The sequence below is a fragment of the Oryctolagus cuniculus genome, chromosome 17 (genome assembly GCF_051225735.1).
Source record: "Oryctolagus cuniculus isolate XC-2025 breed Fujian yellow rabbit chromosome 17, ASM5122573v1, whole genome shotgun sequence".
In the NCBI taxonomy this organism is placed as follows: Eukaryota; Metazoa; Chordata; class Mammalia; order Lagomorpha; family Leporidae; genus Oryctolagus; species Oryctolagus cuniculus.
In genome coordinates, this window is record NC_142883.1 from 22,497,259 (window position 1) to 22,523,598 (window position 26,340).

The 26,340-nt window shown below is 42.5% G+C and overlaps 1 protein-coding gene across 4 annotated transcripts in view; it reads left to right on the forward strand.

The window, feature by feature from the left end:
* The window catches only part of IKZF3 (IKAROS family zinc finger 3), a 119,313-nt gene that overhangs the window by 13,399 nt on the left and 79,574 nt on the right, over positions 1–26,340 (forward strand). For all 4 annotated transcript variants that reach the window (XM_008271418.5, XM_089318048.1, XM_089318049.1 and 1 more), the window contains exon 2: positions 24,545–24,598. In XM_008271418.5, the coding sequence (XP_008269640.1) occupies positions 24,545–24,598 (54 nt within the window). The remainder of the gene's footprint in view (positions 1–24,544; positions 24,599–26,340) is intronic.

A 26,340-nucleotide genomic window follows, 5' to 3' on the forward strand; every position in this document is an offset into this window, starting at 1 on the left:
AAGGGAAACATGGATCAAGAAAGGTTTTCTGTTTCTTTTGTTTTCCAAAGATGCATGACATTTACATTATCCATAAGAGATTTAGAAATTGCAATTCTCAGGAAAGTTTGGGGAATTAGCTATCATTGAAATTATCTTCATGTTCATTTGGCACATGATGTGTAAATCAATTTCTTCACCATAAGAAATTTTAAGCTATATGGAGCCCATTCAGTAAATAGTTGATATAGATATAATAAAGATTGTATAGCAGAATCATGAGAAACCCTTAAAATTCTGTATTTTTTCAGAAGTGGGAAAATACTGCTACAATTGCATTTCTAAGTTTAGGATTTTAGATATTTGAGGATGTTTGTGTTTTGTGGGGATTTTTAAATTAAGGAATAATATATACAATAAAATGCACTTCTTAAATATATAGCTTGATTATTTTTTTTACCATCGTACAACCTTCCAGATCAAGATACAGAACATTTGTCTCACCTCAGAAGGTTTCCTTGTGCCCATTAATAGTTAATTCCCCCTTGCCCCAGGATAAATGCTATTCAGACTTCTGTTAACATTGACTAGTTTTTCTGTGCTTGACTTCCATGTAAATAAGATTATACTGTATGTGTTTTTTGTGTGTCTGGCTTCTTTTCCTAAATAGATTTTTGAGATCCCTCCATGTTTTTATATTTATTAGTTCTTCATTCTCTTACTGCTGAGTAATGTGAATATACCATAATATATTCATTCTGATGGACCTTTGATCATTTGTAGTGTTTGCTTATATTACAAGCACTTTCATATATTCTCTTGAAACATACACCTAACAGACTAGGTGTATGTTTATTTATTTATTTTTAAAAAAGATTTGTTTATTTGAAAGTTAGAGTTACACAGAGAGAGGAGAGGCGGGGGTGAGGGAGAGGTCTTCCATCCACTGGTTCACTCCTCAATTGGCTGCAGTGGCCGGAGCTGTGCTGATCCAAAGCCAGGAACCAGGAGCTTCTTCTGGGTCTCCCATAAGGGTGCAGGGGTCCAAGCACTTGGACCATCTTCTACTGCTTTCCCAGGCCATACCAGAGAGCTGGATCAGAAGTGGAGCACCTGGGACTCAAACTGGCACCCATATGGGATGCCAGGACTGCAGGCAATGGCTTTCCATGCTATGCCACCCACACTGCTGACCCCCTAGGTGTATGTTTAGCTTTGATATGGGCTGCAAGCAGTTTCCTTAAGTGGTTGGACCAATTTATCCTCCCACTAGCAATGCTTGAAATCTCTGTTTAGTCACACATTGTCAATGCTTGCTATTGTCAGTCAGTTTATAATTATAGCCATTCTGGTGAGTGGTTAGGAGTATTTGTTTGTGGCTTTAATTTGCGTTTTCCTGATAAGTAATGATGTTAAGTACTTTTTCTTACATTTATTGTTTATTTGCCATTTGAATAGCCACTTTCCCAAAGTGCCCAAAGTCTTCTGGTTATTTGAGTTTTTCTCTTTATTTTATTTTTTAATTGGGTTTCCTTTTTAAAAATTAATTTTGTAAGCATTTTAATATTTTGAAAATGTGGGGTTTTTTTTGAAAATCTGTGTTTTATCAGATTTGTATTGCAAGTATTTTCTCCTGGTCTATAACTTGCTTATTTTCTTAACCTATTTATTGAATAGAATTTTTAATTTTAACAAAGATTAATTATCAATTATTTTTCATCTTTTGTAATAAGAATTTTCTAATCTTTTAAAAATATTTATTTACTTATTTGAAAGGCAGCATTACAGAGAGAGAGAGAGAGGGAGAGAGAATCTTCCATTCTCTGGTTTACTCTCCAAATGCTGGCAACAGCTGGAGCTGGGCCGATCTGAAGCCAAGAGCCAGGAGCCTTTTCTGGGTCTCCCATATGGGTTCAGGGGCCCAAGCACTTGGGCCATCTTCTCCTGCTTTCCCAGGTGCATCAGCAGGGAGCTGGATCAGAAGCAGAGCAGGATTCAAACTGGCCTATATGGGATGCCAGCACTGCAGGTGGTGACTTTACCCACAATGCCACAGTGCTGGCCCCCAATTGTTATTTTTCTTGTAATTAAATGTTCTTTAAGTTGTGTTTAAGATACCTTTGCTTACTCTAAGATCATGAAAGCATTCTCTTTTTGCTTTCCCCCAGAAGTTTACATATAACTTTTTTTTTTTTTTTTTGGACAGGCAGAGTGGACAGTGAGAGAGAGAGACAGAGAGAAAGGTCTTCCTTTGCTGTTGGTTCACCCAACGGATGGTCACTACAGCCGGCACGCTGTACTGATCCAAAGCCAGGAGCCAGGTGCTTCCTCCTGGTCTCCCATGCGGGTGCAGGGCCCAAGCACTTGGGCCATCCTCTACTGCCTTCCTGGACCACAGCAGAGAGCTGGCCTGGAAGAGGAGCAACCGGGACAGAATCCGGCGCCCCGACCGGGACTAGAACCCGGGGTGCTGGCGCCGCAGGCGGAGGATTAGCCTAGTGAGTCATGGCACTGGCCTACATATAGCTTTTACACTAAGGCCTATTACTTGCTTCAAATTAAAGATTCTGTTTCTGGCCTTAGTTATTTAAGAAAAATTAGTCATTTGGCAGTTATAAAATGAAAATCTTAATTTGATATGTTGAATTCAGTCATTTTAGCATAAACTTTAAAATTTTTTATTTATTTTTATTTTATTTGAAATGCAGAGGGACAGAGACAGACAAATAGAGATCTTCTATCTGCTGATTCACTACCCAGATGCCTGCAACTGCTAAGGCTGGGCCAGGCCAAAGCCAGGGCCAGGAACTCCATCCAGTTCTTTCACCTGGGTGAACTATCCTTACTGTCTCCCGAGGTATGCATTAGAAGGAAGCTGAAATCGGAAGGATAGTGGGAACTCAAACCCGGGTACTCTGGTTTGGGATGTAGGAGGCATCCCAAGCAGTATCTTAACCAATGGCCAAATGCATGCCCTGAACTGAGTGGTGGCATCCAAGTAATCACTTAACCTGTGTGTTTCCAGAGAGCTGAACTAAGGACTTAAAAATAACATTTCAGTAAATCTGTGTTCTGTGACACTTAAGAAAGAACCTCTTTTTCAACCATTGGCATTCCTCCAAAATTGAAAGGGATAACTTCAGTATTATTGGATATATCTATATACAGTAGAGGGGCCAGCGCCGCGGCTCACTAGGCTAATCCTCTGCCTTCGGCGCCGGCACCCCGGGTTCTTGTCCCAGTTGGGGCGCCAGATTCTGTCCTGGTTGCTCTTCTTCCAGTCCAGCTCTCTGCTGTGGCCTGGGAAGGCAATGGAGGATGGCCCAAGTGCTTGGGCCCTGCACCCGCATGGGAGACCAGGAGGAAGCACCTGGCTCCTGGCTTCAGATCGGCGCAGCGTAGTGGCCATTTGAGGGGTGAACCAACGGAAAAGGAAGACCTTTCTCTCTGTTTGTCTATCTCTCTCTGTCTAACTCTGACTTTCAAAATAAATAAATAAATAAATAAGGTAGAGGAGTATTAGAGAAAATTCAAATATCACATGGCAGGGCAAGGAGTAGTAAGCTGATTAAGATATCCACTTACTGGGGCCTGCACTGTGGCATAGTGGTTAAAGCTACCACCTGCACTGCCAGCATCCCATATGAGCACTGGCTTGAGTCTGCTCTACTCCTGATCCAGCTGATGAAAGATCTCTCTTTTTCTGTTTCTGCCTCTCTGTAACTCTGCCTTTCAAATAAATAAATAAATCTTCAAAGAAAAAATAAAAAGAGGGGCCAGCGCCGTGGCATAAGCAGGTAAAGCCGCTGCCTGCAGTGCCGGCATCTCATATGGGCGCTGGTTCTAGTCCTGGCTGCTCTACTTCTGATCCAGCTCTCTGGTATGTCCTGGGAAAGCAGCAGAAGATGGCCCAAGTGCTTGGCCCCTGCACCCTTGTGGGAGACCTGGAAGAAGCTCCTGGCTCCTGACTTCAGATCAGCTCAACTCTAGCCATTGTGGCCATCTGGGGAGTGAACCAATGAATGGAAGACTCTCTCTCTTTCTCTCTGCCTCTACCTCTAAAATAAATAAATAAATCCTTAAAAATAAATAAATAAAAAGCTAGCCACTTAAGATTACAATAAGATATCCACTTATATACCTAGTAGATTTCATTGGTTATAGTGATCATTTTATAAAAAAAGGATTTATTTATTTGAAAGGCTGAATGAAAGGGATAGACAGAAGAGAGAGCTTCCATTTGCTGGTTTACTCCCAAAATGTCAGCAATAGCCAGGTCTTGGCAAGCCAAAGCCAGGTGCCATAAATTCCATCCAGGTCTCCAGTGTGGGTTAGTGGAATCCAAGTACTTGGACCATCATCTTCTCTTTTTTAGGTGCATTGGCAAGAAGCTAGATCAGAAGTGTGGAGTAGTCAGGCCTTCAACCATCTGATAAGGAATGCAGGTATCCCAAGTGGTAGCTTAACCACTGTGCCCCAGTTCCTGCCCCTAGGGGATAAGTTTTATTTTATTTTTTTTATTTATAAAATAAATGTTTCTTTAACCACTCACACATTTTAGTTTATTGCTTAAATTATCCTTTCTGTATATAAGTAATAATGTGATTTTTTTAAAAAAGGTTTATTTATATATTTATTTAAAAGGCAGAGTTACAGAGAGGCAGAGACTGAGAGAGAGAGAGAGAGAGAGAGAGAGAGAGAGAGATCTTCCATCCTCTGGTTCACTCCCCAAATGGCCACAATGACCAGAGCTTGGCCAATCTGAAGCCAGGAGCCAGGAGCTTCTTCTGGGTCTCCCACAAGGGTGCAGGGGCCCAAGCACTTGGACCATCTTCTACTGCTTCCCCAGGACATACCAGAGAGCTGGATCAGAAGTGGAGCAGCCAGGACTTGAACCAGTGCCCATATGGGATGCCAGCACTACAGGTGGCAGCTTTAACTGCTATGTCATAGCACTGACCCAAGACGTAAGTTTTAATACAGAGCTGTTCCTGTAATAGAATCTTAGGAATGACTGTATGTGCTAGCAATAAAAAGAACTGGTAAAGTGGCCAGCGTTGTGGCATAGCAGGTTAAGCCACTGTCTGCAGCGCCAGCATCCCGTATGGGGACTGGTTTGAGTCCCAGCTGCTCTGCTTCCAATCCAGCTTCCTGCTAATGAGCCTGAGAAAGCAGCAGAGGATGGCTCAAATGCTTGGACCTCTGCCCCAACATAGGATACCTGGAAGAAGCTCCTGGCCCTTGACTTCGGACTGGCCGAGCGCTGGCTGTTGCAGCCATGTGGGGAGTAAATCAGTGGATGGAAGATATCTCTTTCTCTCTAACTCTGCCTTTCAAATAAATAAAATAATTCTTAATACAAAAAACTGGTAAAGTTTTCAGAAACATCAGCTAATACTTTTCTGCCATGTGTATATATAGCCTCAAATGTTAATGTGAAAACATTTTGTAATCATTATCTCAATTTCCAAAGCCTTTAGTTAAAAAGTAAAAGTAGACATTTTAGATAAGCTATTTTATAAGAAGATGAATGAGGAGAAGGAATTCAATTTACTGTTATGAAGAGAGAAAGGCTTTCTGGCGTCTGCCAGGCATTGGAGCTGTAGGCAGCTGGCAAATTCAGGACAGAATTCTTTCTGAGATTTGACATTTTGCTGTCCTTTGGTTCCTATACTTCCTACTGGGTAAACAGACCAGCAAGTGGAAATCTGATCTCTAAAGCTAACAGGAGGATTTTGTTAGCTAGCATTCTTAATTGAGTGACAATTTTTTTTTAAAGATTTATTTATGGGGCCAGTGATGTGGCATAGCAGGTAAAGCCACTGCCTGCCGTGCCAGCATCCCATCTGGGCACTGACTCAAATCTTGGCTGCTCCACTTCCAATCCAGCTCCCTGCTAATGCGGCTGCTCCACTTCCAATCCAGCTCCCTGCTAATGCTCCTGGGAAAGCAGCAGAAGATAGCCCAAGTGCTTGGGCTCTTGCATCCACATGGGAGACCTCAAAGAAGCTCCTGGCTTCTGATTGGCCCAGCTCCAGCGGTTGCATCCATTTGTGGAGTGAACCAGAGGATGGAAAATCTCTCTCTCTCTCTCTCTCTCTTTCTCTGCCTTTCAAATAAATAAGTAAACAGTGACACAGAGAGGGAGAGACAGAGAATGAGAGAGAGAGAGAGAGATCTTCTGTTTGTTGGTACACTCTCAAAATGACTGTGACGGTCAGGGTTGGGGCAGGCCAAAGCCAGAAGCCAAGAACTCCATGAGTCTCCCATGTGGGTGGCAGGGGCCCACACACTTGAGCCATCATCTGCTGCTTTCACAGACACTTTAAAGTGGAGCAGCTGGGACTTGAACTGGTTTTCCACTGTGGGATGGCCAGCATTGCAGGTGGCAGCTTAACCCACCATGCCATAATGCTGGCCCAAATGAAAAACTTTTTTTTTTTTTTTTTGACAGGCAGAGTGGACAGTGAGAGAGAGAGACAGAGAGAAAGGTCTTCCTTTGCCGTTGGTTCACCCTCCAGTGGCCGCCGCGGCCAGCGCGCTGCGGCCGGCGCACTGCGCTGATCCGATGGCAGGAGCCAGGTGCTTTTCCTGGTCTCCCATGGGGTGCAGGGCCCAAGCACTTGGGCCATCCTCCTCTGCACTCCCGGGCCATAGCAGAGAGCTGGCCTGGAAGAGGGGCAACTGGGACAGAATCCGGCGCCCCGACCGGGACTAGAACCTGGTGTGCCGGCGCCGCTAGGCAGAGGATTAGCCTAGTGAGCCGCGGCGCCGGCCCCAAATGAAATTATTATTAGAAATAAATTAAATGTTATTAAAATAAAGGCAAGTTTTTAAAAATATTTGTTTATTTATTTGAAAGCCAGAGTTGCAGAGAGAGAGAGAAAGAGTCTTTCATCCGCTGGTTCACTCCCCAAAATGGCTGCAATGGCCAGAGCTGTGCCCATCTGAAGCCAGAAGCCAGGAGCTTCTTCTGGATCTCCCACATGGGTGCAGGGGCCCAAGGACTTGATCCATCTTCCCCTGCTTTCCCAGGCCATAGCAGAGAGCTGGATTGGAAGTGGAGTAGCTGGACTTGAACTGTCTCCCATATGGGATGCCAGTACTATAGGTGGTGGCTTTACCTGCTATGCCACAGTGCCAGCCCCTAAAGGCAAATTTATAACCATTTTAGTTAAAAACATAGAGATAAATTTCATTGAAAATGTAAATACTTAATTTTCTTCACAGATAATTTTTATTATTAGAAGTGATATAAAAATTCACATGTGAACTTTGGAGAAATCTCAGATAACAAGATTACTGCCATTTCTAAGTTTAAATTTTATTTGTAATGTACCCTCTTTCATTGTTGCAGCACATGAAATGCTACTATCTCTGAGAAAAATCTTGGTATCTTAACAAGAATTCCAACTACTGAAAATTTTTATATGGCATCTTTGTCCATGAGAAACCTTTCAATTTGAAATTGTCATTGCTTAGAAAGCATGGTGGCAAAGCTGCCACCACCTGCAGCGCTGGAATCCCATGCAGGCTCCGGTTTGAGTCCTGGCCGCTCCGATTCTGATCCAGCTCTCTGCTATCGCCTGGGAAAGCAGTAGAATACTGCCCAAGTCCTGGGCCCCTGCACCTGTGTGGGAGTTCTGGAAGAAGCTCCTGACTCTTGGCTTCAGATGGGTGCAGCTCTGGCCATTGCAGCCAATTGGGGAGTGAACCAGTGGATGCAAGACCTCTCTCTCTTTCTTCCTCTCCTTCTCTCTCTGTACCTCTGCCTTTCAAATAAATAAATAAATCTTTTTTTTTTTTTTAAAGAAAGTATGTGATGAAGGCATTTTCAAGACTGGGTAGAAAATATTTGAGATTGCTAGTACAACCATGAATAATAGAGTTCCATGGAGAGCTAGAAAAGAGATAGCCTTGAACTTATACAGTCCAATATATTTGTCAGTTATCAGTAATAGATTAGTTATTTTCATTTTCCAGGATTTGTTATTTAAGAGGTAAGGTGTTCATGAAAAGTGCTTATGATTGAATTAAATCATAAAACATATCAGGAGATAGGTTATTTAGTTGTGGGCAGGGCAGAAGCACAAATGATATGAAAGTGTTAACCAGATTTTTCTGCTAGATTACAATTTGGCTTTTAAATTATATGATAAATGGTTTTATCTAACGATACAAAAAATTTTTGAAGAAAGTATGATGTTACACATATATTTGTGTGTATTTAAAATATTTAAATATTTATTTGAAAGGCAGAGAGGGAGAGGGAGATCCTCTATCCCATGGTTTACTCACCAAATAGCCACAACAGCTGGGACTGGGCCAGGCCAAAGCTGGTAGCCAGGAATTCCAGCCTGGTCTCCCTGTATTCTGCTGTGTTCCCTAGCCAGCTGCTTAGTAAGAAGCTGGATCAGAAGTAGAGTAGCTAGGAATTGAAGCAGCACTCTGATAAGGGATGTTGGCGTCATAAGTGGACATCTTAACCTACTGTGCCACAACACCAGTCCTTAACTGAAACTTTGTACTCTTTGACCAATATCTCCTCATTTCTTCTTTGTGCTCCTAACCCCCCTCCACTTCTCAGCCTTTGAAAACCACTATTCTGGGGTCAGTGTTGTAGCACAGAGTTAAGCTGCCACCTGAAATGCCAGCGTCCCATATTGCCGATGGTTCAAGTCCTGACTGCTCCACTTATGAACCAGCTCTCTGCTAATACACCTGAGAAAGCAGTGGAGAGGTTGCCTAAGTGCTTGGTTCCCTGCACCTATATGGGAGACCCAGATGAAGCTCCTGGTTTCCACTCAGCCCAGAACTGGATGTTGTGGCCATATGGGGAGTGAACCAGCATATGGAAGATTCCTCCGCACCCCCCCCCCCCCCCCGTGTAACTCTCCCTGTCAAATAAATAAATAAATAAATAAATCTTTAAAGAAAGAAAGAAAAGTACTGTTCTACTGTTTGCTTCTGTGCGATCAATTGCTTTAGATTCTACATGTAAGTGAGACCATGTGGTATTTGCCTTTCTGTGCCTGGCTCGTTTCACTTAACATCCTTCGGGTTCATCCATGTTTTCACAAAAACACAGAATTTCCTTCTTTTTAAAGGCTGAATAGTATTATAGTATTCCACTGTGTACATATACCATATTTACTTTAGCCATTCTTCCACTGATGGGCACTCAGGTTAACTTTATGTCTTGGCTATCATGAATAGTGCTGCATTGATAGAGATTTTTAAATACTTTTAAAAAAAATTAACAGCTTTGCAGTGGTATCCCAAATATCATTTAGAGATTCAGAATCTAGAAAAGTGATGTTCAGTAGAACTTTCTACAGTGATGAGATGTTAATTTTATGCTTTGAACAATACAGTAGCCACTAGCGATATGTTCTGTTGAGTACATGAAATGTGACTGGTGTGACTAAGCAATAAACTTAAAACTTACATAACCACATGTGACTAGTGGCTACTGTATTGGACAATAAAGTATTTGTATTAACCTATAGTATAGGACATGGCTCCACAAACTTTTTTTTTAGTGGACAAGATAGTGAATATTTTAGGCTTTGAGAGTCCCATAATCCCTTTGCCCCCTGTAGTACAAAAGAAGCCATAGATAGTGCATAAATGGGCTTGATTGTATTCTAAAAAAACTTTATTTATGGACACTGAAATGTGAATTTCATGTAATTTTTCTTTTTTAAAAATATTTGTTTATTTTATTTGAAAGGCAGAGTTACAGAGAGAGGGAGAGACAAGAGACAGAGAGATCTATCTGCTGGCTCACTCCTCAGATGGCTACAATAGCCAGGGCTGGGCCAGGCCAAAGCTAGGAGCCAGGAGCTTCATCTATATCTCCCTCGTGGTTGGCAGGGGCTCAAGTACTTGGGCCATCTTCTTTTTTTATTTTATTTATTTTGATAGGCAGCGTTACAGAGAGGGAGAGACACAGAGAGATCTTCCATCTGCTGATTCACTCCCCAAATGGAAACAATGGCCAGGGCTAGGCCAGGCTGAAAGCAGGAGCCAGGAGCTTCTTCGGGGTCTTCCATGTGGGTGCAGGGGCCCAATCACTTGGATCATCTTCCACTGCTTTCCCAGGAGCGTTAGCAGAGGACTGGATTGGAAGTGGAGCAGCCAGGACTAGAACTGGTGCTCATAAGGAATGCAGGCTATGCCACAACGACGGCCCCTAGTGCCTTCCCAGGTGCATCTGCAGGGAGCTGGATCAGATGTGAAGTAGCTGGGACTCGAACTGGCACCCATTTGCTGCATTGCAGGCAGCATCTTAACCCACTATGCCACAATGCCAGCTCTCGTGTAATTTTCAAGTGTCATGAAACAATAGTGTTATTTTTTTCAACAACTAAAAAATTTAAAAGCCATTCTTAGTTCACAGGCCAGACAAAAGCAGGTGGTGAGCCATAATTTGCCAAATCTTGATCTTCAGTTGAGAGGGCTCAGCAACAGATATGTAAAAATTTGTGTGTTTATTTAACAACTATTTATTGAGTGTTCACCATGAGCAGGCATTCTTTGAGGGACTGAAGATACAGCAGAACGAAACAGACACCATCCCTGTTTTCAAAGAGCTTACCTTATGGTGGGGAGAGACATAAAAATGTGAACAACAGTGATAATGACATTTTATGAAGAAAATCCAGATACGAGGAGGAAGAGTAACCAATGGAGGCTGAAATTTTATATAGAGTAGTTAAAGCTTGCTTGATAAGGTTACTTTTGAGCAGACACATGAATGAGGAGAGGAAGTAAGCCAGGTGGCCTGTGGGAAGGGTAAATGCAAGGTCCTCAGGCAGAAGCTGTCTTTACCTGTTCAGGTAACAGGAGAGATGTAGAAAAGGAAAGAGACTTACGTTTCAACAAAATCAACACTCTCCAAGGTTCTTTCATCATTTGTACCAGGAATCTAAACATCAGTATAGGAAACTATGTTTCTTTCCTTCCTTTTTTTCTTCCTTTCTTCCTTCTTTATATGAGAGAGCGAGAGCGAGATAGAGAGAAGAGAGAACAAGCATTCCCATCCCCATCCACTGATTTGCTCCCCAAATACCCACAACAGCTGGAGCTGGAACAAAGCTGGGCCAGGGCCAAAGCCAGGAGCTGGGAACTGAATTCAGGTCTTCCACATGGGTGGCAGGGACCCAGTTACTTGAGTCATCACTGCTGCTTTCCAGGGTTTGCATTATCTGGAAGCTGAATCAAGAGCCAGAGGTTGGTGTTGAACCCAAACACTGTGATAATGGGAAACAGGTATATTAATCAGGGTCTTAACCACTAGTCCATACACCTGCCTTAGGAAACTCTATTTCTATCAGAGGAAATACAGAGACCCTTCGTACTTAGCTAGAGCATTCTTTCGGAAAATATTTTAAAATTGTATTGACTACCTACACATTAAAAAGACCCCAGAAGATGCCATCAAATGGAAACTTTTTTTGGGGGGGGGGGATGCCAAAGTATGGAGAAATTCCAAAATGATTAAAAGCGAAAAGGTTTTTGCTGTACTTAGAAATGTTTAACAAACCTTGGTCTTTACTTGGGAATTCTGGCACCATCTGTCCCATACCACCTCTATGGGCTTCATGTTCTTATAATGACATTTAAGTTTAGGCAGGAAATGTACTTCAGCTCATTTTGTTCCTGTATTTTAAGTATTTTTTAGTACCTAAGTAAAACATGCATGTTACCTGGTTGTAGATGGTTTTAATGTCTCTTAAGGTGTTAGTTACAGTACACAGAGGGTACTTGAGAAAATATTATTGGGGCCGGCGATGTGGCTAGCCTGTTCGAGTCTCAACTGCTCCACTTCCTATCCACTCTCTGCTTTGGCTGGGAAAGCAATAGAAGATGGCTCAACTGCTTGAGCCCTGAATGCACGTGGGAGACCCAGAAGAAGCTCCTGGCTCCTGCCTTGAGATCTGCATAGCTCCGGCCATTGTGGCCCATTGAGGAGTGAACCAGTGGATGGAAGATCTCTCTCTCTCTCTCTCTCTCTCACTCTGCCTCTCCTTCTCTCTCTGTGTAACTCTGACTTTCAAATCAATCAATCTTTTAAAAAAAGAAAAGAAAAATATTACTATAGCTATTTAAATGTCACTTTCAGGTTTATAAGGACCTTTTGCCTTTAGGTCACCAAAATCAAAAGGCATGTTGCTGTTCAGTAACTAAAGGATATTCCCACATGAAGGTTGCTCATGTGAAACCTTTATACTAATTCTCTTTCTTTTTTTTCTGTTAAGAATTCTTTCAGTGTGCAGTTGAAAGTTGCATAGTTAGCTTTTTCATTTTCAATTAAAAACACTAAATAACTTACAGAAAAGTTGATACAGTACAAAAAACTATCTTCTCGGGAAATTTTGAGAGTAAACTGCTGACATGATGCTCTATCACTGTCTAATACATCAGTGTGTCTCTCCTTCTTTCTAAAAAAACACAACACACCTATCAAACCCAGGAAATTAATGCTGTTACATTACTGTTCACGCCTCAGCCCCTTTCCATTTTTCTCCAATTATTTCTATAATGATCTTTGCTGCGCAATAGCATTCAGGTCAGACTTGCACATTGCATTTAATTGTCACATCTCCATTGTTCTTCAGTTTAGCTTTCATGACTTTAACTCTTTTGGGAATTATAAGCCAGTTGCTTTAACTCATTCCACATGCTTCAACTAGAGTGAGTTTGTTATGGGTCTGTATTTGGAAGGGATATCACAAAAGCGATTCTGTGTTCTTTTCATTATCAGGCAGCATATGTGTGTCCCATTAAAATGATAATCAGGCAGGCGCCAAGGCTCACTAGGCTAATCCTCTGCCTTGCAGCACCGGCACACCGGGTTCTAGTCCCGGTCAGGGCACCGGGTTCTGTCCCGGTTGCCCCTCTTCCAGGCCAGCTCTCTGCTGTGGCCAGGGAGTGCAGTGGAGGATGGCCCAAGTGCTTGGGCCCTGCACCCCATGGGAGACCAGGAGAAGCACCTGGCTCCTGGCTTCGGATCAGTGCAGTGCACTGGCCGCGGCGGCCATTGGAGGGTGAACCAACGGCAAAGGAAGACCTTTCTCTCTGTCTCTCTCTCTCACTGTCCACTCTGCCTGTTAAAAAAAAAAAAAAATGATGATAATCAATGTAACTTTACTCAGCTGCAGCAGTATCAGCCAACCTTCTCACCATATAGTTGCTTTTTCATCTTGTAATGAATAAGTACTTTTTTGAGAAGCACTTTTAGCAATATAAATATCCCATTTGTCATCAAACTTTTAATTTATTCACTTATTGAGGTTTGAATGCTCTCATGAATTTTTTTTTCCAATGAGTTACAAACCAATACTATTAATATTTTGATGCTCCCTTGTCCCAAAGTTGGCCAGTGGAAACCCCTTCAAAATACCTTCCTTATTCTTTTATGCTATCCTCTCCAATTTGTACACAACAAAATATTACAGACTCATCTTGTACTTTCCCTGCCCCAACCCTGGAATCAGTCATTTCTCCAAGAAACCTGAGTCTTTTAAGTGGAAAATGATATTTCAAAGTTAATACCTGGGTGCTATGAAGCCCTAGTAGTGACACTACTCCCAGTAGACAAGACTAGGGATTGTATACATGTAAACTCCTATACATTAATTTATATCTATGTTTTATTTCTGTTTATATATTGTAGACACTATGAATTCATGCCAGTGCTGCTAATTCCAGTACAGTTGTACAGGTTTCCATATTTTCAATTCTCTTCTCTGACAAAGAAACTTAGCTATCCTTATTCTTATAATATTCACTTATTTGATCAGTCCTCCTTTATATAACCAGTTGTCCATTGCCACTGGCATTTCCTTCTCAGCCAGATGCTCTCCTTGCCTCCCTGGGGGCTAACATCCCCTATGGTGACCTCTGCTCTGTGAATACTTTTTTCAACTGCTTGGGCTCTGACACCCCCACGCAAGACTGCCCCTAAAATGTGGATGCCCTTATCACCCAGCTCAAGTTCTGACACTTGGCACTGGACCACTTCTGCGGTCTTCATGCTGACAGACCCCATTCTCCTGAGGTGGGTGTCTTGCTCACCCTGTTTTGGTTCTGAGACTCCATCCCCATGGATGCTTAGCTGTCTTCACTATGCTTAGGCTCTAACTCCCCAAGGGAGGCTGCTTCTTAGCTTGGGTGTCTTCTTCATTCCTCTAGATGCCAACATTCCAAGTCAGGTCATCTCCCCTGCCTGAAAGCCCTCCTTAGGTTCTGATTTGCCATGCTGCCTGTACCTCTCTGTGGATCCCCACTCACCTCATTCATGCTTCCCATCCAACGTGGGCACATTCTTGCTGGTTGGACCACAGCAGTCCATCCTGGGCTGCCCCCTTTCCTCGCATAGACATTCTTCCCTCAACCACCTTGGGTTTTGACACCCAGGCCAATCTTGTTATTTTAAAAATGTGTTCATAGGTGAACTACTTTTCTTTTCAAGTTTTTGTGTATTTATTTGAAAGGTGGGGAGGGGATGAGAGAAGAAGAGAGAAGAGGAGGAAAGAACAGAGGAGAGAGTGCCCCTTCACTGCTTCACTTCTTATATGTCCAAAATCATTGGCAAGGGCTGACTGGGGCCAAACCATGAACCTGTAACTCAATCCAGATCTCCCATGTGGGTGCCAGTAACCCAAATACTGAGTCATCACTTGCTGATTCCCAGGGTACCCATTAGCAGGAAGCTGGAATCAGGAGTGGAGCCAGGGGGCCAGCATTGTAGCGCAGAGGGTTAAGCTGCCACCTGTGACTGAGCGTTCTATATGAGTGCTGGTTTGAGTCCTGGCTGTTCCACTTCCCATCCAACTCCCTGCTAATGTTCCTGGAATAGAAATAGAAGATGGTCTAAGTACTTGGGCCCATGCCACCCATATGGGAGGCTGGAATGGAGTTTCAGGCTCCTGACTTCAGCCTGGCCCAGCCCTGGTGCGTACAGCCATTTGGAGAGTGAACCATAAAATAAAAGAACTCTTTCTCTATGTTTTTCACTCTTTCTCACTGTAACTCTCTGCCTTTGAAATGAATACATAAATCTTAACAACAAAAAGGAGTGGAACCAGGACCCAAATTCAGGCATTCTGTATGGGATGTGGATATTCCAAGTGGTGTCTTTTGTTTTTTTTAGTTTATTTTTATTTTATTTGAAAGAGTGACACAGAGAGGGAGATAAACGGGGATCTTCCATCACTGGTTCACTCCTAAAATGGCTGTACCCACCAGGGCTGGACCAGGCTGAAGCCAGTAGCCAGGAACTCCATCCAGCTCTATCTCCCATGTGAGTGACAGGGGCCCAAGTACTTGAGCCATCTTCCGCTGCTTTCCCCTGTGCATTACCAGGGAGCTGGATTGGAAGTGGAGCATCCAGAACTCTAACTGGCACTCCAATACGGGATGCTGGCTTTGCAAGCAGTGGCTTAACCTGCTGAGCCACAATACCAGCACTCCACTCCTGAGCCAAGTTGTGTCTTGAGTGCTATATCAAATGCCTGCCCTTGCTTATTTTTTAAATATGTGTGTTTCCCATGTCTTTATGCTTTGTGGCTAACATCTAGTTTTAAATTGGGACAGAGTATATATACAGTGACTCTATTTTTCAAACAAAAAACTGATATGTGACCTCATTATAGTATAGACATTTTGAAATCAGTACTATCCTGAACAGTTTTTGTAAGTGATCATCATTGAAATAAATAAAAAAGGAAACTTCGAACTTCTAGTAATGGAAGAGTAGCTCCTATTGAACCAACCTTCCCATACATGGATAACAATTATAGATTGTACACAAATATTTTAAAATCTGTCACCTGAAGGCATTGGGAAAATGACCCAAAGAAGCCTGTTTTATGTCTTTTTGCTCAGGGCCAAATGTGAGTTCTCATTTTAGCCTCAGGGCCTTTAAAACTTAGATAAAAAAAAAACTACAGTTTTACTGGCTTTAAAAAAGCCATATCAGGGCCGGTGCTGTGGCACAGCAGGTTAATGCCCTGGCCTGAAGTGCCAGCGTCCCATATGGATGCCAGTTCAAGACCCAGCTGCTCCACTTCCGATCCAGCTCTCTGCTGTGGCTTGGGAAAGCAGTGGAAGATGGCCCAAGTCCTTGGGCCCCTGCACCCACGCAGGATACCCAGAAGAAGCTCCTGGCATCTGGCTTCAGATCAGTGCAGCTCCAGCTGTTGCAGCCAATTGGGGAGTGAACCAGTGGATGGAAGACCTCACTCTCTCTCTCTCTCTCTCTCTCTCTCTCTCTCTTTCTGTGTGTGTGTAACTCTTTCAAATAAATAAGTAAATCTTAAACAAAAAAAAAAGCCATATCAACCACAGCTGAAATGTGAAGAGGCAAAACCTGGAATGTAGAAAGCTTGAGAGGGCTTTTCTGTGTATAAATTCTCTGGCTGATCCTTGAACAAAACATATGTAGGGTCATGTACTAAGTGGCACGTCTGAGGCTAAAATAACAGAGATTTGTGCTTCTGCAAGAATAACCAACTCATTCCAGTTCTCTGTTCAGGGAATCCCATCAGTACAGACATACTGGGCATTTGGTCACCCTACCTCCTGTCATCACAGTTGAAACAGAATTTGGGTTTGATCTCAGGCAAGTTAACTGAATACTTTAAAAAATAAAGCAAATGGGGCTGGCACTGTGGCGCAGTACATTAATCCTCTGCCTGTGGCGCCAGCATCCCATATGGACACCAGTTCTAGTCCCAGCTGCTCTTCTGATGCAGCTCTCTGCTATGGTCTGGGAAAGCAGTGGAAGATGGCCCAAGTGCCTGGGTCCCTATTCCCACATGGGAGAACCTGAAGAAGTTCCTGACTCTGAATGGGACCAGCTCTGGCCTTTGCTGCCATCTGGGGAGTGAACCAGTGGATGGAAGACCTTTCTCTCTGTTTCTTCCTCTCATAGTCTGTAACTCTACCTCTCAAATAAATAAATATTTTTTAAAAATAAAGCAAATAAAATTCCTGTATACTTCAGAAGAACATAGCAGAATTTAGAATTTCTATAACATATCATTCTCAATATTCAAGATACAATCCAAAGTTATTAGGTAATTTTAAGAATCAAGAGACTGTGGTACATACTCAAGAGAAAAGGAAATCAATGGCTACTGACCCCAAGATCAAATAGATATTGGAATTGGTAGACAAGAATTTTAAATAGCTATGAGATGACAGAAGAACAAGTGTGACAACTTGAAGATATAACAATAAAAATTACTCAATCTGAATAACAGAAAAGACATTAGAGGGAAAAACAGAGCCTCAGAGAACTGTGGGAAGATATGAAAGGTCTGACATACAATTGAAGTTAAAGAAGGAAATGGGTGAGAGAAGGGAGCAGAAATAACAGCTGCAGAAGAAATAACAGCTGCAGATTTCCCACGTTTGGTGGAAAACATAATTTTACGGTGTTAAGAAGTTCAGTGCATCAAGGTAAGATAGATATAGGTAAAACCAGACCTAGGTATATAAAAATAACACTTTTGAACACCAAAAGTAAAGAGAAAATCTTGAAAGTATTCAGAGAAAGGAACATTGAGTATAGAAAAGAAATGATATCACTGACTTCTCATCAGAAACAATAGAGGCAAGAAGACAATGGAATGCAATCTTTAAAGAGCTGGAGGGTGAAAATACCATCTATTCAAGATTTTGTATCTAACAAAAATATACTGTAAGATTAAAATAAAATAAAGACATTTTCAAATAAATGAAAAGAGAGACGCTGTTGCTCACCCAGTTGTGTTACTAGGACTGCTAAAGAAAGTTCTTTAGGTTGAAAGGAAATGATACAAGGTAGAACTTGGGTTGTCATGGAAAAAATGAAGAGCATCAGAAAACATTAAGTATGTGGATAGAGAGTGCTACTAATTTTTCATCCTAATTACTCCCTCCCTTCCTCTCTTCTTTCCTCCTACTCTTTTCTCTTTCTTTTTATTATTAAGAGGTGGAGAGATAGAGACAGACACAGAGAGACAGAGACAGAGGAGGTGAGAGCTCCCATTTACTTGCTTACTCCCTGATGCCCACAATGTCCAGGGCTGGGCTAGACCAAAACCAGGAGCCAGAAGCCCCATCCAAGTCTCTCAACATGGGTGGAAGGGAATCAAGTACTTGAGCTATCACCTGCTGCCTCTTGGGGTGTACATCATCAGGAAGCTAGAATCAGGAGTGCAGCCAGGACTTGAACCCAGGCACTTTGATATGGAATGCCGGTGTCCTAAGGAGCATCTTAACATTAGGCCAAACTCTGCCTCTTAGTTTCTTTTTTAATTTTTAAAAATATTTATTTATTTATTTGAAAGTCAGAGTTACACAGAGATAGAAGGAGAGACAGAGAGAGAGAGGGGTCTTCCATCTGCTGGTTCACTCCTCAATTGGCGGCAATGGCCAGAGCTGCGCCAATCTGTAGCCAGGAACCAGGAGCTTCTTCTGGGTCTCCCACATGGGTGCAGGGGCCCAAGGAGTTGGGACATCTTCTACTGCTTTTCCAGGCCATAGCAGAGAGCTGGATCAGAAGTGGAGCAGCCAGGACTTGAACCGATGCCCATTTGGGAGGCTGGCGCTGCAGGCGGCAGCTTAACCCGCTATGCCACAGTGCTGGCCCCTGCCTCTTAGTTTCTTTAAAATATAGTGTGATTACTTAATTACAAAATGAATAACATTGTATTGTGGAGTTCATAGTGTATGTATATGTGATACATATGACAACTACATTATGACAGTTGGAGGATGGGAAATAGGCCTAACTATGTATATATAGGGTGCAAGCTTCTCACATGGCTTATGAAGTAAATTTTACTCTAAGGAGACTATGGAAAATTATAGATTCATATTATAGATTCTAGAACAGGAAGAAATAGACAAACCAATAATCATATTTGGATTTTTTTTTTATTTGACAGGTAGAGTTAGACAGTGAAAGAGACAGAGAGAAAGGTCTTCCTTCCATTGGTTCACCCCCCAAATGGCTGCCACAGCCAGCACACTGCACCAATCTGAAGCCAGGAGCCAGGTGCCTCTCCTGGTCTCCCATGCGGGTGCAGGGCCCAAGGACTTGGGCCATCCTCCACTGCACTCCCGGGCCACAGCAGAGAGCTGGTCTGGAAGAGGAGCAACCGGGACAGAATCCAGTGCCCCAACCGGGACTAGAACCTGGGATGCTGGTGCCGCAGGCGGAGGATTAGCCTATTGAGCCGTGGCACCGGCTGCCATAGAAGATCTTAACAGAGCTGTTGCTTGTGGCTCTGGCATCCCATATGAGTGCCAGTTTGAGTCCCAGCTACTCCATTTCTTTTTTTTTTTTTTTCTCCACTTCTGATCCAGCTGCCCGCTAATGCACCTGGAAAAGCAGCAGGAGGATGGCCAAGTGCTTGGGACCCTGCACCCATGTAGAGACCTGGAGGAAGCTCCTGACTTCTGCCTGGCACATCTCTAACTGTTGTGACCGTTTGGGAAGTGAACTAGCAGATGGAGGATCTCTCTCTCTCTCTCTCTCTCTCTAACTCTGCCTTTCAAATAGAATAAATAAATCTTAAAAAAAAGATCTTAACAACATTATCAAAGACCTTGACCTCATTGACATTTGTCAAACAATAGACTCAACAGCAGGATATATGAATATATATGTGTGTCTATCCAAATACAGTTGGCACACTCATGAAGAAAATGAGTCTTAATCAATTCAAAAGGACTGAAATCCCTCAGCTTATGCTGTCTGAGTATAGTGGAATGGAACTAGAAATCACTGACAGTAAAATAACCAGAGAATCTGCTAATTCCCCTAAATATATAGAAATTAAACACAAATAACCAATGGATCAAAAAAGTCACAAGGGAAGTTATAACTGAATTATAATGAAAATAAATCATCAAAATTTATGAGATGCATCTAAAGCAGTACTGAGAGGAAAATTTATAGATTTAAAAACTTATATCTTTAGAAAAGGAGAAAGGAATAAAATCAGTTACTAAAATTTCACCATAAAAGGGGAAAGGGAAAAAAAAAGGCAAGTTAAACCCAATATAAGTAGAAGGAAGAAAAAGACAACAGATGAATAAAATTGAAAACTGGAAACAGAAAATTAACCAAACCAGAAATTCGTTCTTTGAAAATATATATATATTTTTTGACAGGCAGAGTGGACAGTGAGAGAGAGAGAGAGACAGAGAGAAAGGTCTTCCTTTTCTGTTGGTTCACCCCACAATGGCCGCTGTGGCTGGCGCGCTGTGGCTGGCGCATTGCGCCGATCTGAAGCCAGGAGCCAGGTGCTTCTCCTGGTCTCTCATGCAGGTGCAGGGCCCAAGCACTTGGGCCACCCTCCACTGCACTCCTGGGCCACAGCAGAGAGCCGAACTGGAAGAGGAGCAACTGGGACAGAATACGGCGCCCCGACCAGAACTAGAACCTGGGGCGCTGGTGCCGCCATGGCGCCGGCCTGAAAAGATTTTTTTTTTTTTTAATCAATAAGTCCCTGGCTAGACTAACCAAGAAAAAGAATACAAATTATCAGTATAGAAAATGAAAAGAAAATATGTCTATGGATCCTACAGATATTAAGCAGATAGAAATGTTATAAACAATTTTTGCCAATTTAACAACTTAGTTCATCTTTTTTTTTTTTTTTGGACAGGCAGAGTTACAGTGAGAGAGAGAGACAGAGAGAAAGGTCTTCCTTCTGTTGGTTCACTCCTCAAATGGTCACTACGGCTGGCGCACTGCGCCGATCCAAAGCCAGGAGCCTGGTGCTTCCTCCTGGTCTCCCATGCAGGTTCAGGGCCCAAGCACTTGGGCCATCCTCCACTGCACTCCCGGGCCACAGCAGAGAGCTGGCCTGGAAGAGGAGCAACCGGGACAGAACCGGCGCCCCAACCGGAACTAGAACCTGGGGTGCCGGTGCCGCAGACCAAATTTCACAACTTAGAACAGATGCCTTAAGAAGTACAGCTTGCTGATACTAATGCGAAATGGAGTTTAAAAATCTGAGTGGACAGCCAGCATGGCGGCTCAACAGGCTAATCCTCCGTCTAGTGACGCCAGCACACCGGGTTCTAGTCCCGGTCGGGGCACTGGATTCTGTCCCGGTTGCCCCTCTTCCAGGCCAGCTCTCTGCTATGGCCCAGGAGTGCAGTGGAGGATGGCCCAAGTGCTTGGGCCCTGCACCCCATGGGAAACCGGAAGAAGCACCTGGCTCCTGCCTTCAGATCAGCGTGGTGCGCCGGCCGCAGCGGCCATTGGAGGGTGAACCAACGGCAAAGGAAGACCTTTCTCTCTGTCTCTCTCTCACTGTCCACTCTGCCTGTCAAAAAAATAATAATAATAATAATCTGAGTGGACTTGTATTTGTTAAAGAAATTGGAATTGTTATCAAAATAAAACTCCAGACCCAATTGTGTAACAGGATCAAACACTTAAGCAGAAAATAGTCTTACACAATTCTTTCATAAAGTAGAGGGGGAGGGAATGCTACCAAACTCTGATACCAAAATCTATTGAAGACATTAAAGAAAAAGAAAACCACAGGCCCAAAATTATTTACAAACATAGATACATAAATCCTTAATACACTATAGCAGCTAAATATAGTAGTACATGGAACAGAAACTATGTCATGGCCAAGCAGGTGTTTATCCTAGAAACTCAAGGGATGCAATCCCACAAACTTATTCTATGGTTTATCTCAGAAGTAAGATCAATGATTTACCAAATTAGTAGAATAAAGGGGAAAAAGTATAAATTTCAAACAATATAGAAGAAGTACTTGACAAATTTATACATTCATTCATGATAAAACGAACAAACAAAAACCCTCTCAGCAAATTAGAAGTACCAGGGAATTCTTGAGTTCTGTGGAAAACCTACAATTAAAACTACACTTTTTAAAAAAAAAAAAGATTTATTTATTTATGTGAAAGGCAGAATTACAGAGAGAGAGAGAGTTTTCCATCCACTGATTCACTCCTCAAATGGCCACAACAGCCAAGACTGGGCCAGTTTGAAGCCAGGAGCCAGGATGGCCTTGTACAAGGAGAGCAGGGGCCCAAGTACTTGGACTTCTGCTGCTGTCCCAGGAGCATTAGCAGGGAGCCAGATTGGAAGTGGAGCAGCCAGGACTCAAACCTGTGCCCATATGGAATGTTGGCATCATAGGTGGCAGCTTAATGTGCTGCACCACAACGGTGGTCCCTAAAACTGTAATTTATGATAAAATATTTAATGTTTCCCCTGTAACAAAAGTTCTTTTTTTTTTTTTTTTTTGGACAGGCAGAGTGGACAGTGAGAGAGAGACAGAGAGAAAGGTCTTCCTTTTGCCATTGGTTCACCCTCCAATGGCCGCCGCGGCCGGCGCACCACGCTGATCCGAAGGCAGGAGCCAGGTGCTTCTCCTGGTCTCCCATGGGGTGCAGGGCCCAAGCACTTGGGCCATCCTCCACTGCACTCCTGGGCCATAGCAGAGAGCTGGCCTGGAAGAGGGGCAACCGGGATAGAATCCAGTGCCCCGACCGGGACTAGAACGCGGTGTGCCGGCGCCGCAAGGCGGAGGATTAGCCTATTGAGCCGCGGCGCCGGCCAAAAGTTCTTTTTAATACATAAATTATTTTATTTCAAAATTTATATAAGAATGCAAAGGTGCTAAAATAGCTAAAGTAACATGAAAAAGGAAGCAATATTGGAAAGTTTATACAATCTGACATCACAGCTTTGCTATGAAGCATCAAAACATTATGGTATTGACATAATAATAGGCAGTGTTTCCCTAAAGTAGAGTAAGAGCTAAAATACGAGCCATAGTCTTTTTTTTTTTTTTTTTTTTTTTGACAGGCAGAGTGGACAGTGAGAGAGACACAGAGAGAAAGGTCTTCCTTTTCCGTTAGTTCACTCCCCAGTGGCTGCTGCGGCCAGTACACCGCTGCGGCAGCACTTCACTGATCCGAAGCCAGGAGCCAGGTGCTTCTCTTGGTCTCCCATGCGGGTGCAGGGCCCAAGCATTTGGGCTATCCTGCACTGCACTCCTGGGCCACAGAAGAGGAGCAACTGGGACAGAATCCAGTGCCCCGACCAGGACTAGAACCCGGGGTGCCAGTGCCGCAGGCGGAGGATTAGCCTATTGAGCCATGGCGCCGGCCACAAGCCATAGTCTTAAAGTTATTTGATTTGTGGCAAAAGCACCCAAAATAATCCAATGGAGAAAGAAAAGTCTTTTCAATAAGTGGTGTTGGAACAGCTGAAAAACCACAGAAAATGAAGAACCTCAACTTCTACCTTATACTTACTTGAAAATTAACTCACTGCAAAGCATAGACAAACATAAAAACCAAAACTATGAAGCTTATAGAAGAAATCAAGAGGAAATCTTCGGCTGGCGCCACGGCTCACTAGGCTAATTGCGGCACCGGCACACTGGGTTCTAGTCCCGGTCGGGGCGCTGGATTCTGTCCTGGTTGCCCCTCTTCCAGGCCAGCTCTCTGCTGTGGCCAGGGAGTGCAGTGGAGGATGGCCCAAGTACTTGGGCCCTGCACCCCATGGGAGACCAGGATAAGTACCTGGCTCCTGCCATAGGATCAGCGCAGTGCACTGGCCACGGTGGCCATTGGAGGGTGAACCAACGGCAAAGGAAGACCTTTCTCTCTCTGTCTCTCTCTCTCTCACTGTCCACTCTGCCTGTCAAAAAAAAAAAAAAAATCTTCACAACTTGGAGACAACAGGCTTTTCTTAAACAAGAAGCAGCAATAAAAGCTGCAGCCTGCAGTGCCAGCATCCCATAAGGGCACCGGTTCCAGTCTCAGCTGCTCCACTTCCAATCCAGTTCTCTGATATAGCCAGGGAAAACAGTGGAAGATGGCCCAGGTCCTAGGGCCCCTGCACCTACCTGGAGGAAGCTCCTGGCTTCAGATTGGCCCAGCTCCAGCTGTCGCAGCTATCTGGGGAGTAAACTAGAAGGTGGAAGACCTCTCTCTCTCTCTCTCTCTCTCTCTCTCTCTCTCTCTGCCTCTCTGCCTCTGCCTCTCTGTTACTCTGCCTTTCAAATAAATAAATAATCTTTAAAAAAAGAAAGAAAGTGAATAAGGTGAGTTGGTGGATAAATTGATGAATAGGTGGAAAGTTACATGATAAAGCAAAAGCAAAATGTTAACTATAGAATCTACTTGGTAGGTAATAGGTTCACTGTGTAAATCTTCTAAATTTCTAAACTTTTCTTTCCATGTATTTGAAAGTGCTCATAATAAAGTATTGGAGGAGAAAATATTAAGGATATCTGAGATTCTCTCCATTGGGACCCACTGTTTTTTTCATTGTTCTTGGCATAAGTTGACAGAAAATTCTTAGAGTAACATTTGCTGTGACAATAATTCATTTCCTTTCTCCTTCAGACACTTAGAGAGAGTATAGAGGAGGAGTAGTCCTGCTCTGAAAGAATTCTACTCCTCAAGGTCCAAAATGATATCCTTTTTAAATTTGGAATGCTCAAGTCTAGAATTATATCCTACTAAGTAGCTAATATTTTTTAACTCATTTTTTTTTCAGATACACAAGCAAATGCAGAACTGCAAAACACTCAGGAGCAGGCTGTGCCCACAGGTAACATCATCTTTGTAGAAATACATCTTTACTGAAAATATAAAAAAAAAGAGGAATATTATTCTGACTTCAGTAAAAATGCTATGGAAATGTGTGTGTATGTATATGTGTCTTAAGATTTCATTTATTTATTTGAAAGGCAGAAACCACAGGGGGAAACGGAGAGAGGGAGAGGTGTGGGGAAAGAAAGAGAGGGAGAAATTTCTCCCATCTATTGGTTTACTCCCCAAATGGCTGCAAGAGCCAGGGCTGGGTCTGGCCAAGCTAGGAACCAGGAAGTCCATCCTGGTCTCCCACATGGGTAGCAGGGACCCAAGTACTTGGACCATCTTTCGCTGCTTTCCTAGGTGCATTCGCAGGGAGCTGGATCAGAAGTGGAGTAGCCAGAACTTGAACCAGCACCCTGATATGGGATTTGGGCATTGCAAGTGACAGCTTAATCTACTGTGCCATACCTGCCTTGGAAATGCATTTCTTTTTATTAAAAATATGATTTTTCCTTGCTGATAAAAAATAACTCACTAATTCAGATCTTACAAGATTAAACCATACTATATAATGTTGATCACTGGACTATTTTTCTTTTTAAAATTTTAACCTTGATTTGGATAAAGACAATTTTTGGTGAATAATATAGGGGCTTGTCTTTGTATGACTTATGTGTTTCACTCCAAAATAGTGGTCAGCAAATTTCTTTGCAAAGGGCCAGAAGGTAAATGTTTTAGACTTTGCAGACCATATGTGGTCTCTGTCATATATTCTTTGTTTTTCTTCACAATCCTTTAAAAATGTGAAAGAAATACTTCCCTCCTGGGCCCATATAGAAGCAGGCCATAGTCAGAGTTGGTCCTTAGGCTATAATTGAATTGCCCTTGCTCTGGGATAAGCTATAAACAATTAAAATAGTTTGTTTCCTAAAAATAATTCCTGTGCTTTTTCCATCAATTCACTTGCTTTGCTTGAATCAAAGCTTATGTTAAGTTAAAAAAATTTATTACTTACGTGCCTTTTTGTGTTACTGTGAATTGTGTGTACTGCCATATTTAATTGAACCTGAAGCTCATATTGATTATTCAGGTATGAATTGTTTTGGTCATTTAAGCTTGAGAAAAGTGAACCATTCTTTAGAACAATATCATAGAATACATGTTATAATACAAAGAAATTAGAAACCTTAGGAATTCATAAATCAGAAACTGAGTCCATATGATAACATTTTCAGGGTTATTAGTTATAGATTTTATGAAATGTGTTTCCATTTTTAGTCCTCCAGTAAATGCTCTGATCCATGTGTTTGCTCATAACTGCAGAAGAAAGAAACACTACTATAGAGTTTCTAGTCACCTCTCCACTTTAGCCCAGCTTAAATGCCACAGGAGTCAGTATCTTAGAGTATTTTATATTTTATTGAACACTGGGAAGGAGTTTGATAGAAAATGGTAACTTTTCAGTTCATTTCTCTGCTGTCACCTTTTCGTTAAGTTACTATGCTTTATATGTGAAAATAATTCCAGTCACACTGTTCCTTTTTCTTCTAGTGTTATCAATATTTATTGTACAAAGCTATATTTTCCTTAAACCTGATTTTAACAAATTTGCTGCTTATTTACTTTATATATATATATATATATATATATATATATATATATTTAAATTTACTTGTAAGACAAAGTTACAGAGAGAAGTAGAGACAGACAGGAGTCTTCCACCTGTTGGTTCACTCCCCAAATGGCCACAATGGC